The sequence below is a fragment of the Phyllostomus discolor genome, chromosome 5 (assembly GCF_004126475.2).
Source record: "Phyllostomus discolor isolate MPI-MPIP mPhyDis1 chromosome 5, mPhyDis1.pri.v3, whole genome shotgun sequence".
Lineage (NCBI taxonomy): Eukaryota > Metazoa > Chordata > Mammalia > Chiroptera > Phyllostomidae > Phyllostomus > Phyllostomus discolor.
In genome coordinates, this window is record NC_040907.2 from 45,142,798 (window position 1) to 45,161,058 (window position 18,261).

The 18,261-nt window shown below is 47.4% G+C and overlaps 1 protein-coding gene across 4 annotated transcripts in view; it reads right to left on the reverse strand.

Moving 5' to 3' along the window:
• Positions 1-358: 358 nt before the first annotated feature.
• Positions 359-18,261, reverse strand: part of KANK4 (KN motif and ankyrin repeat domains 4) — a 67,081-nt gene continuing 49,178 nt past the window's right edge. For all 4 annotated transcript variants that reach the window (XM_036026200.1, XM_036026199.1, XM_036026201.1 and 1 more), the window contains 6 exons: positions 17,465-17,683; positions 15,754-15,841; positions 13,111-13,321; positions 11,749-11,891; positions 8,098-8,298; positions 359-2,212 (listed from right to left, as the gene is read on the reverse strand). In XM_036026200.1, the coding sequence (XP_035882093.1) occupies positions 2,108-2,212; positions 8,098-8,298; positions 11,749-11,891; positions 13,111-13,321; positions 15,754-15,841; positions 17,465-17,683 (967 nt within the window). In that variant the 3' untranslated portion in view covers positions 359-2,107. The remainder of the gene's footprint in view (positions 2,213-8,097; positions 8,299-11,748; positions 11,892-13,110; positions 13,322-15,753; positions 15,842-17,464; positions 17,684-18,261) is intronic.

The following is an 18,261-nucleotide window of genomic DNA, read 5'->3' on the forward strand; positions in this document are numbered from 1 at the left end:
CTGGCAGCACTGATCTCTCTGTCTGGCACTCTCACCTCACCTCACCTCATCTCTTACTCCTCTTCCTTTTCTGGGTGACATTCACTAATCTTTGTTTACAGTTCAGATACCTCTGCTTCCAGGAAGCCCCCCCTTGATTTTCTCAGATTAGCTCTGGTACCCGTATTGACTCCCCTGTATTATTCTGGGCTTCCTCCTCACCATTCTATTTTCTCAAGTAGATGGCTAAGTGACAGTATGAACATAGGACACGGACCCCCTACTGCTGACTGCAGAACCATAATAGCAAATAAGACTCATAAGGCAAATTCCCAAGAACCAAGAGCAGAGAAATGCAAAGAAACTTTGAGACAAAAGATTGAGGGGCAGCATTTTAATATACAAACAGTCAAAGGCCAGATCCTTGCTACTCCAAGTGTGGTGTGGCCCAGCAGCATTGGCATCCCCTGGGAGCTGGTTAGAAATGCAGAATCTCAGGCCCCTTCCCTCCCCCAGACCTACTACACTTGGGAGATCTGTGCACATATCAGAGTTTGAGAAGCACTGGGGTAAAATATTTATTGATGTAGGGCTTTGCTCTTAAAGTGTGCTTTGAGGTCAAAACAAACCCATTTATATAACATTTTTAGCTTATTAATTGCTCCATTCTTGCCACCTCTGAGCAACTCCGTCACATGCCAGTGTCCTGCTCTGGGGCCGTGAGCCTCTCTTGTGAATCCTAACGGCAAACTTCCGTATCCCGTCTTCTTGGATTAAAACTGGATTCCCAAACTTCCATCATCTGTGCCTTGCACAACACCCCCAGGAGGTAGGTTGTGTAAGTTTCGTTTTTAAAGACAATGAAACTAAGGCCCAAGGAGGTTTTGTGACTCACCCAAGGGGCACCAAGCAAATTGGCATCTCAGTCAAAATAAGATCTCAAGATTTTGTTTCCAATGTGAGGCTCACTGAACTCTGATGTCTTTCTTTTTCACTTAAGGTGATTTTGTGCATAAGAGACTTTAAGAAAGAACAAATTTGTAGATGACCCTGTGTGAGTTACTGAATATGGGCCACGTACGTATGAGTCCTGGGATTATGGGAGTTTAAGAGAGAACTGTGCAGGGGAGAGAGATGCCAGCCCAGGGCAGGCCTGCTCTGCCTGGCTCCCACACGCCTGCTGTGGCCCAGGCCAGAAGAGTCTGCCATCTGGGACCGCAGAAACCTCAGGACCTCAGCGGGCTCACAGTTTGCTCATCGGGGCTGGAAGGAGCTGGGATTACCATAGGGCCATGGATACAGCTATGGAGGAAATGTGGGACTTCTGGATGGCAAGAACCCATCCCCAGGAGGATACTCTGATTCATTTGTTTTTTTTTCAGAATAGCTGACGCAACTGACTGCCTAAATACATGTGGTGTGCTTCACTGGATTGGATTTCCTGATTAATTCCAATTTCCGTGGAGCAAACTGGAGCTGCTAAATGGCTCACAGGTGGTTTAGATGTAGATCTGGCACTGACGCCAGTGTGCTTCTTTCTACCTTGACTGAATTTAAGATTTCTCTTGTCCACCCCAAGTGGGCACAGGCCCCAAATGGAGTTTGTTCATTGTCACCTGTCTGCATGGTGATTCTCCTACGATCTTCTAGAGAATGACTGACAGGACGACTGTTTAAATCTCCCCCATCTTCTCTAGACATGCATAGTCAAGGGGACATATTCATACATATTTGGGTAAAAAACAAAAAGATGGTGCACTTTAAAATTCCATGTAAAAAGTATTGCTTTTCTAATGTGCTCCTGCCTGCCGGCTCACTAAGCAATGCTACAAAGGGTGGAATCATGAAGAATTCCAGGCTGAAGATATCCGGGATTTTAGATGACACCAAAGCGCCCTGCACCTTGCATCCTGCTCTGCAGCCTGAGTTGTCTGGGGGCTTGGCCTAAGGCAAAACTACAAAGCATCCTACTGAGCAGAATTACACAACAGGAATGTATGTGCATATTTGACATAGTTTTTCCTCTTGAGGGGTGGCCTTCTAGCTGTGACCCGTGCCCTCTCCAAGGGCGAGGGAGGAGTCCAGAGAAGGAGCCGTTTGTTCCTGGCTGCCAGTTCTTCCACAGCCCCTACAGCCCCAGGAGCCTGCCCCGCTCCACATGGGCCTGCAGAAGCCCTGCAATTTCCACATGGGCAGGCTGGTGCAGAGCGATGGACAGAGCTGTTTGGCCAGTCTACAGGGGAGAAAGAAAAGGAGAAACAAATTTTATCCTGTCTGTGTCCCACCCAGAACGGAAGAGGGGACTGGGAGTAGGGAGTATACGTGGGCATAGAAGTCTATTCCAAGCATCCAGAGGCCCCGGGAGAGGAGGAGATTCAAATGGCAGGAGAATCACGAGAAACGGGCCCCTTTCCACAGAAACAGCATTAACAGCATTCACTCCTTGGAGAGTCATGTCAACGGAAATGAACTGTCACTTGGTTTTTAATACACTTTAAAAAATTGGAAAACAGAAGAAAGAAAATAAAAGAACTCTTCCATTATTCCATTATGCAGCTCTAAGAGAAAGTTAGCATTTTTGGTATGTCTCCTTCCAGTCTCTTCTATGCAAATCTGTTACTTGTTTTCAAACAGATGAATGATAGTGTACATCAATTTTAAATGTGCTTGTATTTTGAACTCACCAAGGTATGTTATACAATTTTTCCCTGTTCTTACACAGTCCTCAGAACATACCATTTTTCTGATTGGGGACATACTATTCCATAACTTACTGAACTAGTTCCCTTCTGTTGGAGACACGAGTGGTACCCAAGTCTTCATCATCCTAAACTTAGTACCGAGAGCATTTTCCCGTTTCTGAATATTTCCTAAGGACCAGCTCTTAGAAGTGGGGTCCCAGTGTGGAAGGACATACACATTTTTACCTCCCAATATACGATACCCCAGTGCTTTCTCCGCTGTTTCAGTAACACAGGGAGCTGCTGGGGCCACTGTCTGCAGAAGCTGCCTTCAGAGGGGTACTCGTGGGCAGTGCTGGCGGAGAGACGAGCGGAAAGGCCGACATGACCCAGTGGACACCGTCTGCCAGGGCAGCACAGTCTCGTGAATGAGCTCAATTATGTATCCAGAGTTCTGAAACCTAGCTGTCTCCAAAACCCACTATTTTGGTAACTCATTTGCATATAAAACCTGAAGCTACTACCTATGATCCTTATTTAGCACCAATAGTGTGAATATTTTTACAGTTTGTTGCATAAATATTGAGGACTTTGATACACAGAGGGCACCCAAGACCCTGCTAGTTTGTTTTCTACTTCACTGTATATGGGGGCAATTACTTCTTTTTTTAAAAAATAGATTTTATTTATTTATTTTCTGAGAATGGGGAAGGAAGGAAGAAAGAGAGGGAGAGAAACATCAATGCGTGGTTGCCTCTTGCACACCCCCCAACTGGGGACCTGGCCCATAACACAGGCATGTGCCCTGACTGGGAATTGAACCAGCAACCCTTTGGTTCACAGGCCAGCACTCAATCCACTGAGCCACACCAGCCAGGGCACCATTACTGGTACTTCCTAAAATGTCGAAACTCTACAGAAGCAGGTAGGAAGTGTTCACACTCAGCCTCAAATTCTTCAGTCTTTCCTCTGTGCACCAGGATGGAGTCCAACTGCCACCAGGGCCCCACACACATAAATAACTGTGTAGCACAGCATACAGCCATATGAGCCAGGAGGGGAAGAGTGAGCTCAGAGGAAAGCACAATGTCTCTGTGTGTGCAGATGGCAGCGGGACCCCAAGGAGGGGCACAGGGGCTTCACAAAACAGATGGAGTTCGTTCCCTCAAGAGGCCTCATGACTCCTTGTAGCTTTCTTTGACCACCCTTTATAAGTGGTATTCGTGGGGTTACTTGGTAAATCCCTGTCTCCACGAGGCCGGGCACTGCCTCTGGCCCATTCCTGTGGCCCGGTGTGAGCATCCCGGGGCCTGTCCCCGTGGTTGCCCTTGGGTTGGTTCTCAGAACACACTGCTGAAAGAGGGGGTGCTGGATGTCAGAGAGCCACTGTAGTCATTCCAACGTGATGATGATCCTGAGCAACTGAAGTCCTGGTGAATTATTTTAGATTAGGCAAGTCAGGAACAAAGCAAAGATTTTAAGTAGAGGAGTCTTGTAAAAGCCCCGCAGACAGGGGCCTGGGTTTTAGGCCTGTCCCCTGCAGTCTGGACATCATCGCTGTGTCTCGTCAGCTGCAAGGCTCTCTATAGCCATGAAGATGGTGTGATCACTCTTGTCATGGAGAGGAGCCACTGGGCCAGTCCCCAAAGACCTTTGAACAGGGCCCATCTGGAAGTGTCAGCCTGTATCTGTGGGCTCCTCAGTTGCAGACATGGAGGGTGGGGGACCCCATTCAGCTCAGAAAGTGTGGCCTGGGAGACTACCTGGGGAGGGTGTGTCTCTCGAATACCTCTGCCTAAGCCTGAGCCCTGGGAACAAGCCCACAGCCTGGCATACCAGTGGGAGCCAGATGCGGCAAACCCTGCTCAGCAACACTGCCAACCTGGAGATAAAGGGGCCGGGGAAGCCCGCACTCCTGTGTGCGCGCATGCGTGTGTGTGCATGTGTGTGCATGCGTGTGTGTGCATGTGTTTGGTTGGGGGGGTTGCCTTTCAATATGACAAGAATCCACTATGTCTTAGGTAAAGACGAACAAAACAGAGTCTGCTTTTGATCTGATGGGTGAGCCTCTGGGTCCTGGGGCTCAGCCTTCACCACCACCTCCCTGTGCTGACCACTCTCACAGCCTCTGGGAGGCTGGGTGGTCAATTTCTTGAATTACCTTAGAAACCTAGGGAACATGCCTTGCTGGCTGTTCTGGGAGGTCTGTGTTTAGATCGACCATTAACTGTTGGTAGGATGAGAGAAACCAATTTCAGGACATTAATTCTCTCAGGTTTCCAAGGAAATTCCCAAATGACCCCTGCATCCAAGCTGCATGGGAAGGGCAAACAGTGAAATGATTTGGTGATCATGATGAGGGCTGGAGTTTGCCTTTCAATGCAAAGCTCGAGTCACAGGGCTTGATGCTCGGTGGGTCCCGGTCAGCAGTCCCCACCTGAGACTGAAATGTCTCACCCACATCACCCTTGGGGACTCTGGGTGTGAATCCTGCAGTGACCCTGACCTGAGCAGGCAGCAGGGGATTGGGCTGTGGGTGGGGCCTAGGATGCCCCATGGAGCTGCCGCCCTCACGGCCTGGCCATCCTGGTGTTCTCTGGGCACCTCAAGCCTCTCCACTTGCACTATGACAGGCTTCTGCAGCCGTCTCCTATTTAGCTTGCCAGGTCCTCCTTCCAGCCCCTCCCTGAGTGGCAGCTGGCCTCGTCCTCAACCCTGGCCTGGTTCTTCCTGATGTAGCACTTAACCAAGGTAGTTGTCTAATCCCACCCAGATTTTAGTACTCACCTATAACCAGGGTCTCTCAACCATGGTGGTGTTAACATGTTGGGCCAGGTAATTTGTAATTTTTCATTGTTCCTGTGCATCATAGATGTTTAGCAGCATCTCTGGCCTCTACTCACTAGATGCCAGGAGTGCTTCCTCCTTCACTTGGGACAAATAAAAATAACACTGCTGCCCTAACTGGGAGGCTCAGTTGGTTGGAGCATCATTCTGTGCACCAAAAGGCTGCAGGTTTGATTCCTAGTCAGGGCACATATCTAAATTGCCGCTCAAGGTGCATACAGGAGGCAACTGGCCAATGTTTCTCTCTCACATCGACATTTCTTTCTTTCTCTCTCTCTCCCTCTTCCTCTAAAATCAATTAAAAAAATAACCTCAGGTGAGGATTTAAAAAGTATTTTTTAAAAATGACATTGCCAAACCTCCCTGGAGCGCAATATCGCCCTGGTATGAGAACCACGGGACTAAAGCCCATTTCGTTGACCACACGGCTTCACCCTGTGGGGGCCAGTCTCCTCGTAGGTAGGTGCTCCCCCACCTAAGTCCAGACCTTCCTGTCCCCAGACCTTCCCCCCAGACTCTGCCTGCAAATACCGAGGACCCTACTTGTTGATGTAGTTATAGTTAGCAGTTGTTTCAGCTCACTGTTCACGTGACTGTAACACTTACAGTTACCATAACCCGAGTGCCTCCTAGGTGGAAGATGTGGGCTTTACAAACATTACTGTATTTGGGTAATGTCTATTACTATCTCTATCTACAGGTGAGCGCACATATGCTCAGAGGGATTAGGTGAATGGGCCCAAAGCACAGTCGATGAACCCAGTTTCAAACCTGTGTTTACAGTCCACGCTTTTAACAGTCACTGCAGTCCTTTGAAGTATAACAGAGCCCTCCCTCTGTAACACTTCCTCTATCTCCTGAAGGCAGCCACAGCCACGTACTTCTCTCTGATCTGGGGCAGACCTCCAGAGGCATCTGGGAGATGCTCTCAGGGTCACAGCCCAATTATCCCAGTTAACCAGGGACTCCCAAAGCTCATGCACCCATCTCACTAGCCTGCCCTCTCAGGGCTCCCCAAGGCAACAGGTTACCCCTAAGGGGCCCGAGGCCTCCTCCTCCCTCTGTGTGACCCTGCAGGAAGCTCACTGGCACAGATCCTTTGTCTGAATGGGCTGTGTTTGGAACAAGGGCTCTTGTTCCCAGCAGCCCACCGCTGTTCCTACGTGCATTTCAGGAGGGTCTGTGTCTTCTAATTATCTCAGAAATCGCTTCAGGGTAGAGCTGGGGCTCACGGGCCTGAAGACATTGAACTGGAGAGCCTGCTTCCTGGTCAGGGACCTAGCAGCTCGAATCACTGATGGAACAATCTAGGGTAGTTCAGATGTAGCTTAGTAAGAGGCTCTGTCCCTCGAAAAACACAGGGCTTTCTTCCCCTCCCCAGACCTTTATTCCTTTTGAACTGTGTATGTTAAGAAGTATATAGAAGTCTGTTTAAAGTATTAAATTATAGTGCCAACATTAAGAACACTGGAGTCAAACCAGGGCTTGAATCCCTGCTCTGAGAATCAGCAACTTATGACTTTATGATAGCTACACAAACTCTCTAGGCTTCTGTTTTCTTATCACTTAAAAAAAAATGGGGATTGCACTACCTGCCTCACTGGATTATTGAAAATTAATGCATGGAAAGAATTTAGTTCCTGTGAGGACTCCAGAAATATTACCTGCTGCAATTATCAGTCACAGGAGCACTTCCTGAGAACTTACCTCTGAAGTTTAGGGGTTCATTCACTCAGCTGTTGATTCATTCATCTGATGTGTGGCAGACACTCTACTAGGTGCAGGGATTCAGCAGGGAACCAGAAACATGGACCCTCAGTGTGACAACAGAGATGATGACGCAGCAGTTAAGAGTTTGGGATTAGGAACTTGAAGGAGAAGCGTTCCACTTGCTGTGTGATCTTGGGCATGTTACTTAACTACTCTGTGCCTCCATTTTCTTGTGAGCAAATGAGTGACATGAGCAAGTTAATGTAACAAGGTAGTGGTGGGATTTAAATGAGATGGTCTGTGGTAAACGCTCAGTATGGTCCTTGGCACAGAGAAAGCACTTGATACATGTGAGCTATTACCGTTATCGTCACTATCATCGTCACTATCATTTTCATCATTGTTGCCATCGCCTTTCAAAGAAGTTTACGTAAGAAGCATGTGTCTGGCATTGCAACTTCAAGCAGGCTGGCTTGATGAAATGGGCTGTTCTGTAAGGTGGATCACTGTCCGAGAGTGGACCTAATTTACACTTGGTTACTTCCTCCAGCCTTTCGGGAGTCCCCATGAACAGCAGAGGTCCTCCATCTGAGCTGCAGCCTTAAAGCCCACATGTTGTTATTGCTGGGACCAGATGAGGTTCCGGGCCTGGGCCAGGCCTGCACACATTCCCTCACAGTGCTGGGAAAGGCTAGGGTTTGGGGTTTCCCAAATCCAAGGCTCCAAGCATTTACCATGGATTATCTCATTTAAATCCCACAACAGGTCAATTCTGAGGTTGATTCTGTTGCTACTGTTGTGGGGTTCCTTGGGTTCTGCTGGCCAGCAAGACACGTTTCAAGAAGGGAAGCACCTGCTTGTCAATGCCTGTGAGTCTCACCTTGTCCGTCAGGCTGCTGTCACAGGCTGGGTGGGCCAGGAGCAGCTGCACCATGTCCGCGTTGCCATGGTGACAGGCCAGCATCAGGGCCGACGATCCATCGTGGTCCTGCAGGTTGACATCTGCCTGGCAGCTCAGCAGCGCTCGGACCATGTCCACCCTGTCGTGGCTGACTCCCAGCATCAGTGCAGTCTGGCCTCCCTGCACACAGAGCCCAGGGCGGGTGAGTCCGCTGCCTATGGGGAAGGATTCCTGTCCTGCCTGGGTGTGCTCAGGAATAACTTCTCCGGAAAATGGCTGATGACCAGAATTTTCTTCTGCCTTTGGTAGGGGACACATTCTTCAACACCTGGTAAACTTCTATTCCTTTCCCAAGACACTAGTCTACTGCTACACCCTCTCTAAAGCCCTCTACTGACAACCAGGCATGAGATTCATAACACAGCACTTATCACTTGGTGTTACAAGCTGTCAATCTCTTTCTCATGGACTGACATTTTGATAGCAGGGACTTCACCTCTTTCTCCCCACTGCCCACCAGCTAGTTCGTGCTGATGCATGTCGAATAATGGGACAAGTGAAGGGCTGAATGTTTCAGCACCATGACTTACTACTGCCTGCCCCAGCCTGACCTTCTCCAGAAGCCTTGGTCTGCTCTGAATGCCCCTGGGACTTTCAGTTTAATGACACCAAAACCCTCTTGTCTCAAGATCTTGCATGGCCCTGTGGTCATTACTAATTCACACCCATTGACAATTTTTTACATCCTTATGATCATTGGTGGATGTGGCAATGACTTAGAGTCAGAAAGTGAGTCCAAGCTCTGGTCTGGTGTTTCCTGGTGCATGACCCTGGCCATCTCCTGTGTCTTCCCTGAATCTTGGTTTCTCTTTTCTTTCTTTTCCTTTTTTGTTTTTTCAGATTTTTAAAATGTACTTATCTTTAGAGAGAGGGGAAGGGAAGGAGAAAGACAGAGAGAGACATGCTGATGTGTGAGAGATACATTGATAGGTTGTCTCTCGCACGCCCCCAGCTGGAGACCTGGCCCGCGACCCAGGCATGGGCCCTGACTGGGAATCGAGCCAGCAACCTTTCAGCTGGCAGGCCGACACTCCATCCACTGAGCCACACCAGCCAGGGCTTCTCTTTTCTTAAAAATTAATATAATAATGATCTATCCTATGTACCCCACAGGGATCTTGAAGGAATCAAATAAGATGAAGGTTGTAAATACAATATTATGTAGTAGTAATTTTTCTGATTGCAAATTGCCCATCATTTCTCATCGTTTTTCCTGTATATACATAATCCTCTCCTAGGACTTGGTTGTATTTGCCCTCATGGTTCTCCCGGGTTCCAGGTGGGCCAGGCTCATCCTCTGACAGAACATCAGACTTCGGGAGGTTGCAGCAGTGAGGCAAGGACCATGTTTCCTCTTCTTTCAGATCCCCCATGGCTCTGAGCACAGCGTCTTACAAGTAACAAGTGCTAAGACATGTTCGCTGATGTGTTTACTGATTAAAGCGCTGATCTGCCGTCACTGATGGATCGTGCCTCCCCGGCCCAGAGCGCTGGGGCTTAGAGGAAAGAGGGCGGGTGGCAATCACAAAAATCCTGGCTCTGCCACTTACTACCTGTGTGAATCTGGACAAGTTAACTTCTTGGTGACTTCTCGTGGTCTGATAAAATGGGAATGATTAACAATATTACCTGCCTCATGGGGTTGTTGCGAGACCTGAGCATCTAGCAAATGCTCGACACATGTTGGCTATTACCATCATTATGAGGGTTAGAGATAATATATGCAAATGCTCAGGACGTGGGAATGTATTAGTAGCTGTCCTGGCTCTCTGTTCTCTGGAACCCAGACAGATCTTCCCAGAGAAGTCTGTTTGTTTTTTGGTTTGCTCATACTCAGCTCTGAGGTAATGGCTGTTAACTGAACTAACCAGACCACGTGGTTTCCACCCAGACCCATCTCTGCAAGCGGTATTAAAGCCAGATGACATATGCAGATTGTGGTCACATCTGCCCCTCTGCCTGACTCAGGGCCCCCTGTCCTTCATCACCTCCCTCCTGGTCCAGTTCAATACAGCTGACTGTGACGATCACTTACACAGCACTGCTATGTGCCAGGTGCTGTGCTGACCCTGGAGGTACAAGGAAAAATAAGTAGCTTATCTCAGGAGACTCCCAGCCTCCCAGCTCTCTCCCATTTAACCAGGTCCCTGCACCTCTCCTCATACGTAAAGGCCCCAAGGGGGGCTGAAGGGAACAGCTATCGCTGTGAATTCTTTGATGACCTGGGCTGAGTCCCTTACCCTCCTAGACCGTCCGTTTCTCCTCTGTAAACTGAAAGAAAAGGGGAGGGAATGCTGATTCTGATCATAGGTAAGCATCCCCTCTTGCAAGGACAATTTAGAAAAAAATTAACATTTATGGGAAACATTAAAATGAAAACTGCTTGAGTCCTATGGAGTAGGAGTGTGGGTGAGTGAAAATATTTTGAAAACCAGAACGTGATCCACAAACATCTGTCCTTGACATCAACAGGACTGCCGTTAGGTAAAGCCTGCAAAGCGACTTCACCGTCAGGTCAGGCTACTGCATGCGATCACTTTGGCGGCTGCAGGGGAGTGGAGCTGAGTATGTTGTTGGGAGACAATGTGCCACGAATTCCCTGGCTTTATGCACATCGGGTGAGTGAGGCACTGCCTTCCATTTTGTTTTCGTCTCTCTTTTTAAGGTTGTTTGTACGGTGAACAGCTTTGGAAGCCAGAGAGTTTCTCCTCCCAAACAGAGGCAGACAGGCTTACTGGCCAGTATAAAAGGCTCAGGTTCCCTAAACTCAGAGTTCCTCTCCAGTAACACAACTCGCTCTGTGCACGGGGACCTGGCCCTCCTCACGCTGCCCAGAGGGAATGGGGAATTGCATTTCAGGGAACTGGTGTCAATACCAATGCTGTCGCTGCTCCTACTACTGTAACACTCTGTCCTTTGTCTCTGACATATGTCATCTCATGTATCTGCCAGCATCCATGACCCTGCAGCATGATAACTTGTTAGCTTTCAGGTAAAGTGAAATCTCAAACCCCTTGATAGTTCTTGATAGTTAGTCTACCACCTATGATCACTCCAGTGGGGGAAAGGACAGCCATCTTCTTGTACTGGCTGAAGATGGCCTGTTGGTAGTAGAGCCTTGTCTACTCAAAGCCCCACTCAGTGAGAACCATACTTATTCTGTGTTCTCAAGAAGAAGAGCCCAGAAGCTGAACAGAGACATCACAACACTAAATGGCATTATAATCCATGATTAAGACGGATCACTCGCAGAGGCTTCCTAGAGCAGCCAACTAGCAAAATGCCTTCTGAAGGCGCTAACTGTGGGAATATTTGGTTTGAGAAGTTGAATCCAGATGGAATTTGACCAATTTCAGACTGGGACATAGATTACAAGTGTCCTGACCTCTGTCTCAGGAGTTTTACAGAAACCAAATGATCAGCCTTTGGACAGACACCATTTGGAAGCCCCAGCCTTCTTGGCTTAAAAAACTGTACATGGATTTACATGGAATTTCTCACCCCGCCGGCAGAATAAACCCAGGAGGTTCCGACATTTCTTAATGTGGAGATCAGGTTCACACCTCCTACCTGGGTAGCTTGGATATTCACATTTCCTTCCCTTAAGAGCTTCCAGACGACAGCCATGTCTTCATCGGTCTCCGCAGAAGCCAGGGGAGTGATCATCACGGCGGTATAGCCAGCTTTGTTCTGATGATCCACGTTGCAGACGCCTGCAAGAGAAGCAGTGAGCACTGGAACAGCTCTCAAGGGGCCAGAGGCGAGACTGCCTTAGCCTGTTCAACAGGATGCTGTTGGTTAAAATGGGATAAAGCAATCCTTTCCCAGGGGTGGAATCAATGTTTTATATTTTTAACAGCCTTTAAAATGGGCTACTTTTTTTCACATGTTTTCTGAGGCTACCCACAAGGAAGTTCTACAGCAGAATCAGAGATGGCCACGAGGGCCAAGGACCATGACTCTATCTCCTAAAGCAGAGCAGAGACATTATTCCCATTTTATAGATGAGGACACTGAAGGTCACTGAAGCTACATAAACTGCCAAAGTGAGGGGGAAGTGGGACCAGGACTCAAGTCTATCTGGCTCTATAGCCCATCACTCACCTGGCCACATATTGCCCACAGCTGTGCATTTAAAGTTTCACTCTATGTTTGTGAGTAACTCTTAAGCTGGTGGCTGTGTTTGTACATCCTTTCCAAGGCCCAGGGATATGCTGTGCAGTGAACCAGGGGGCGTGAAAAACGCCACATGGTGAACAGGGGAGAGCTTTAGGAACAGCAATCCCACTTGAAAACAGAGGGGGAAAAACTGCAATAGTTTTTTCTGAATGAGAATGAGTTTTTTGAATGAGAATTCAAAAGAAATTTCTGTTTTAGCCCTGGAAATAGGCATTGTATCCTTCTCCACCAAAGGAGACAGTAGATTATCAGCCTGCTATCTGTCTGCACTTTTGCTTATCTGAGAAGCTTATGTCTCTCTTTTTGGGCAATAACAAAACAGTCTGAGGAGATCAAGTCACTTAGCCTTTCCTCTGTAAAATGGGGATAATAACAGAACCGGGCCTCATAGCGTTATTGTGAAATGTAATGAATTTATATATTTAAAGTACTTAGAACAACACCTAGCAAACAGCAAGTGCTCAGTAACTACTCATTGTTATTACTATTATTATTTGGAATGGTACTCTTGCCTTTATATCCTTGCTACTTTCCCCGAGCCTCAGTTTCCTCAACTGCAACATGAGAATAACAACACCCACATCACAAGAGCATGGTGAAAAATAAATGACATGATAGAAGAAAACGGTCTGCCCCAGTTCTGAGAATACAGAAGGAACTCAGAACAGAAGACTCCCTTAGCTGGAAAGAAGCGAGTACACGAATTGCCCTTTAAGGAGGGACCCCGACTGCGTAGTGGCAGCCCTTTCCGACCTGTGTCCAGCAGCAGCTTGACGACGGGGAAGTTGGAGTGGGACACACTGTAGTGCAGGGCTGTGTTTCCATTCCCATCAGCCAAGTTGACGAGCAGCTTTAGGAAGTGTGGGGAGTGAGGCTGGAGGTAGGCGGCCACCACAGCAGGACTGGATGACTTCCGGCTAGAAACGCGAAACCACTCTTGACTGATGGTGTTCAAGCTTTGCTTCTGAAATAGCAAAAGATCTCAATTCCAGAAGGTTCTCTGGCCTGGGATGCTCCAGTGGGGGTGTTCATTTCTACTAGGAAAAGTCAGCTTTGGATGCTTCCACCTCTATCCCTTTAGCTCCCTCCAGCTCTAGCTGGTACGGTGGAGGCTGCAGCAACATTCTTTGAACCTGTGTGATTGATTGCTCCTTCCCCACATGAAGTGGAGAGCAGTGGGAGCGCAACACAGTAACTAGCACCAAGGCACTTCACTAGGTGACAGTTTGGGTCTGCTGTAAGTCTAGGTGACAGCCAACCAAGACCTTCTCTTTCATGTGCATACAGCCAGCCTTTAGCGACCTCAGCTCAGACTCGTGTATGTGTTTTCAATACACATAGATGGAAAGTCACAGTATTTCATTAGTGGGAAAAATGCATGCTGAAAGCTCAGACAAACAACATGACCAACTTACACTGGAAACAAAACCCAAACAGCTGTGCTTGAATTCTTTTTGGCTTTTGAGCTTTGCTAGGGCCTTCAGGGAAAATAGCTGAACCACCCATGGCAGGACCCCACCATCCAGCACGGGTGTCCAACCTTTTGGCATCTCTGGGCCACACTGGAAGAAGAAGAGCTGTCTTGGGCCACACATTAAATACACAAGCACTAAAGAAAACTGATGAGCAAAAAAAGGGTTTTAAGTAAATTTACAGTTTTGTGTTGGGACGCATTCCTAGCCATCCAGGGCCACAGGTTAGACACCCCTGACAGTGTTCAGCTCTGTGGAATTGTAAATGAGGAGAATCCAGAGCAAATGACATCAACTCTATGTGTGACATGACCTCAGTGTTTAAAATCAAACATGTCTAGATTATTTACCCATGGGGATGTGAGTACCAGAAATGTTTTCACACTCATTCTGGAAAGAGAACTGGATTTGGAGTCACTGAGCCAATGTGGCCAGGCGTAAGTCCTGGCTCAGCTGCGTGACCTTGGAAGTCACACAGCCTTTTGAACCTTACTTGTCTTACCTGCAAAATGGGGGTATAGAAGGGGCTGGCTCCCTAACCTCCCACAGCTCTACAGAGTGAGGCCCTTGTACAACTTGCTTTGTCTCTAAAGTAGGGTGGTGGGGTCTTGTGCTTTGATCCTAGTGTGGGTATGGTGTCAGGTTTGCATATCCTCTAATTGCTTTTCTAGGCAAAATCAGTGGAATCTTTTATGGCTGAAAGACTTTTTTGTATAACATCTCCCTTTTAGTCATGGAATCTTTTCTAAAAAAAACTTTTAAAATTTATTTATTTATTAGAGAGGGCAAGGGGAGGGAGAAAGAGAGGGGGAGAGACATCAATGTGTGGTTGCCTCTTGTATACTCCTTACTAGGGACCTGGCCCACAACCCAGGTGTGTGCCCTGACTGGGAATTGAACTGGCAACCATTGGATTTGCAGGCCAGCACTCAATCCACTCAGCCACACTAGCCAACGCTAGCCATCAAATCTTTAAGAGGATCCGAAGAAAGATCCTAATATCAAGGAACACGGTGGTAGATTTTAAATAGAGAACTAAGAAATAGTTTTGTAATTCATTTAAGAATGCATAACAGGAATTTTAAGCAACATCTACATCACACATTTGTTCTTTAACAATCTGGGGATCTTTATTTGCCAAATCAGCTAAGATAAAGTAACAAAAATGGAATGGGCTGAATTGATCATTTTTACTTCTATAGCTCTTCTGCAAAGGAGAAGAAAGGGGGCTTTGAAAATGGTTTCAAGTTGTTACACAATGGGTCTTATCAGCTGCCTCCATAACTTGTATCTCTTGATTAAAAGTAGAACCCAATCGTTACATGTTTAAGTCTCCGAGGGCCATAAAGGTGTTAGGGAGCAAACAGATGTAGTTTGTCTCTTGGCCTCTTGGCCCAAGAAAAAGAGTAGAGACTACAAAATTAAATGCCAGGGCTTGAGGGTAACTAGAGACATGCTGCCTACTACCCTCATTTTATTAATGGAGGAACTGAGGCTCTGAGTGTTGAGCTGGCTTGCCCAATATCTCATTGGTAGCACTCCTTAGGATAGGACCCATGGTTGGTGTTCCACATGCTCTTTTCCACTCTACCCACAGTTTGCTCAAATTGCACAGCAATTTTGAGCCTAAGCCACAAATCATTTTATGACACACATCCAGGATGCAATGGGTAACAACCCTTGGTAAAAGCCTCCCAGCACTGGGCCTGCTTTCTTGTGCATATGCGCTGGTTCCACTTTCTCAGCATAATCCATCATCTTAGGCAACAGGCGAGACTTTGGGCAAACGAGAGAGCACCCAGAGGAAAAGGGCTCCCGTGTGCACTCACACTACTGCTTCAGGCAAGGGACCAAAGTCACCTTGTTGGAACTAACAGCTTAAACAGTACAGCAATCTCTATGTGACAATGAAAAATCAGAGTACCAAGAGCTGGTCGGTGGTGGTCTCAGTTTCTGGCAGATGCTGGCTCAATGCCCGGCATGCATTAAGAAATTCTTCAGAGGGTTTGTATCTAAAGAAAAAATATATGTATCAGTCTCCATGTTGATTTAAAAAAAGGCTATTCTCCATCTTCACTTCCATTCTCAGCAATTCAAACACCCAAACTGGGCAGCTTCCCAGGATAAGGGGCAGTCTTCAGAAATGTGGGGTGAATACAGTGTCTTGACAATGAGGCTCAGCTTCTGAGTGCTTCTGAAGAGAGCGTCAAGCACATCGCCCTTTTATCCTGCTGTTTTCAGGGGCTGGGAGCAACCACCAAAGCATTCTGGGGGCCCAGCTGCAATTCCTATCACGCTTGGCAATGGAGGATAGTCTTTTCGACTTTGGACAAGAAATTTTCTTTCTTTAAAAAAATATTTAATTTATTTTTTTGGGGGGGAGGGAGAAAGAGAGAGAAAGAAACATTGATATATGAGAGAAATATTGGTCAGATGCCTCCCGCCACACCCCCAACTGGGGACCTGGCCTACAACCCAGGCATGTGCCCTGACTGGGAAACAAACCAGCAGCCTTCAGTGGGCTGGTGCTCTGTCCACTGAGCCATACCAGCGAGGGCTGGACCAAACATTTTCTGCCTGGCTGCCTTGAAAACTTCGAAGAACCCAATAATCTATACCAGCCAACTTCTTCAGGTTTTTCTTCCACGAAAGACACCATAGGCGCTAATGGAGTCAATAAAATGAAACCAATTAAGCTGGGTGTTTGCAATGATAAACATTCTTCCTGTGTTAGGACAAGGGCCAAGGCAGCATTGAGAGGCCTAAACTGGGACTTGGCGGCATCGATCACTGGGGAGCTCCACTCCCTCATCACGTCGTTACAGTGCTGCCATGCTGCAGCCCTGAGGACCTGCGTGACAAGCTGCTGGTGTCGACTGCTCATCACTCCTTGGACAGCCAGGCTGGGATGAATGGTAATGATGACAATGGTACTTACTATGCTTTTTCTTCCATTCCTTGAGAACCTACTACTATTTTGGCATTTTACATAGTTTCTCTCATCCAGCCCTGACATCAAACCTATCAGGTTGCTGTCATCTACATTTCACAGATGAAGAAATTGAAGTGACCACAGCTTAAGTACCTTGTTTAAAATAATGCTGTGCAGATGGAGGATTTGAATCTAGGTGCGCCCAACTCTGAAGTACTCTTTTCATCATGCCACATGACCTCCCATCATTTTAAAAGACTTACATCAGCATAGCCAATGGAAGAGGCAGAAAAGGGTGTGGGTAAAATCAGGAAAGGCCTGGTCTCAATCCCCTCTCCTAGCTCTGTCGTTTACCCACTCTGAGCCTCTGTTTCCACACGTGTAAAGTCAGGATTGTAATTATTTCTAACTTGCAGGGTTGTTTTTAAAACTACATAAGACAATAGCTGTAAAGTCCTTCACATTTGCAGTGCTAGGTCAATGTCAGCTTTATGTGTAGAGCTCAATCTATGACTATATCCCATGAAGCAGGAGCTACACGTGTTTAGTTCAAGCAGTGCATACTACATGGCATAGATTAGAAACTCAATAAATACTGGTGAAGGAATAAACAAATGAATAAATGACTGAATAAAAGAATGAATAAATGCTCTCATCTTTTCTCAGAGGTTCAGGTGTCCCCTTCTATACCCATCTGACTCACCGCTCAGCCTTGGGAAGAAGGGGTTCTTCCCCAGGTCCCCTTTCCTGGCCTGTGTCGCAGGTGCTCTCAGAGACGCCTTGTCCCACCTTGCAGCTGGAGTGGGCGTCTCTGTCCCGCCTATGTTCTGGGCCATCACACTTCTTCTCAGCCTCACTGTCAGACAAGTCTTCTGGGGAGCTGTCCTCGCCACTGGTCTCCTCACTTGAGGTGGTCTCGTAGCTGGGAAAGGAGACAGATGTGACTTGTTCTGTGCTTTTTGCCCAGTGCCCATGTCAACACGAATGAGACCTGGGTGGGCTTTAGATGACACTTCCCAGCTTGCTAACCACATTCTCCACTTTCTGTTCCTCCAGGCCTGGAGGAGGGAACTCCCAGGAACCTTGACGTCAAAGAAAAGTGCAGGCAAGAGCTCTGACTCTAACATCAGAGGCCATTTGGGGAGAAGATAAGGAACTTCAGTCCTCGTGGCAAACACGAACAGTACATGCTCTATTGACCGATGCATTCGGATGATCCCAATAGGCAGTCCACGGTTATTATGAAAACATTTGCTTCTGGAATCCTAATGTCTCCAGAAAAGAGCCCACATCGAGGTACATGTTTCCCATCCGCCCCCCTCAGTTTTCTGAACTGCCTGACAAATCTTCATGTCTTTAGGTGATCGTGAAACTTCCTTTCAGCCCCTTGTTCTAGCCCAGCTTACACCCGACAAGGAAGAAACCATCTCTGTCTACTCCCAGTTGGGATACTTGAACCCAGCATTCGCCTTTCTCATCTGCAGCCTGTTTCAACTATTG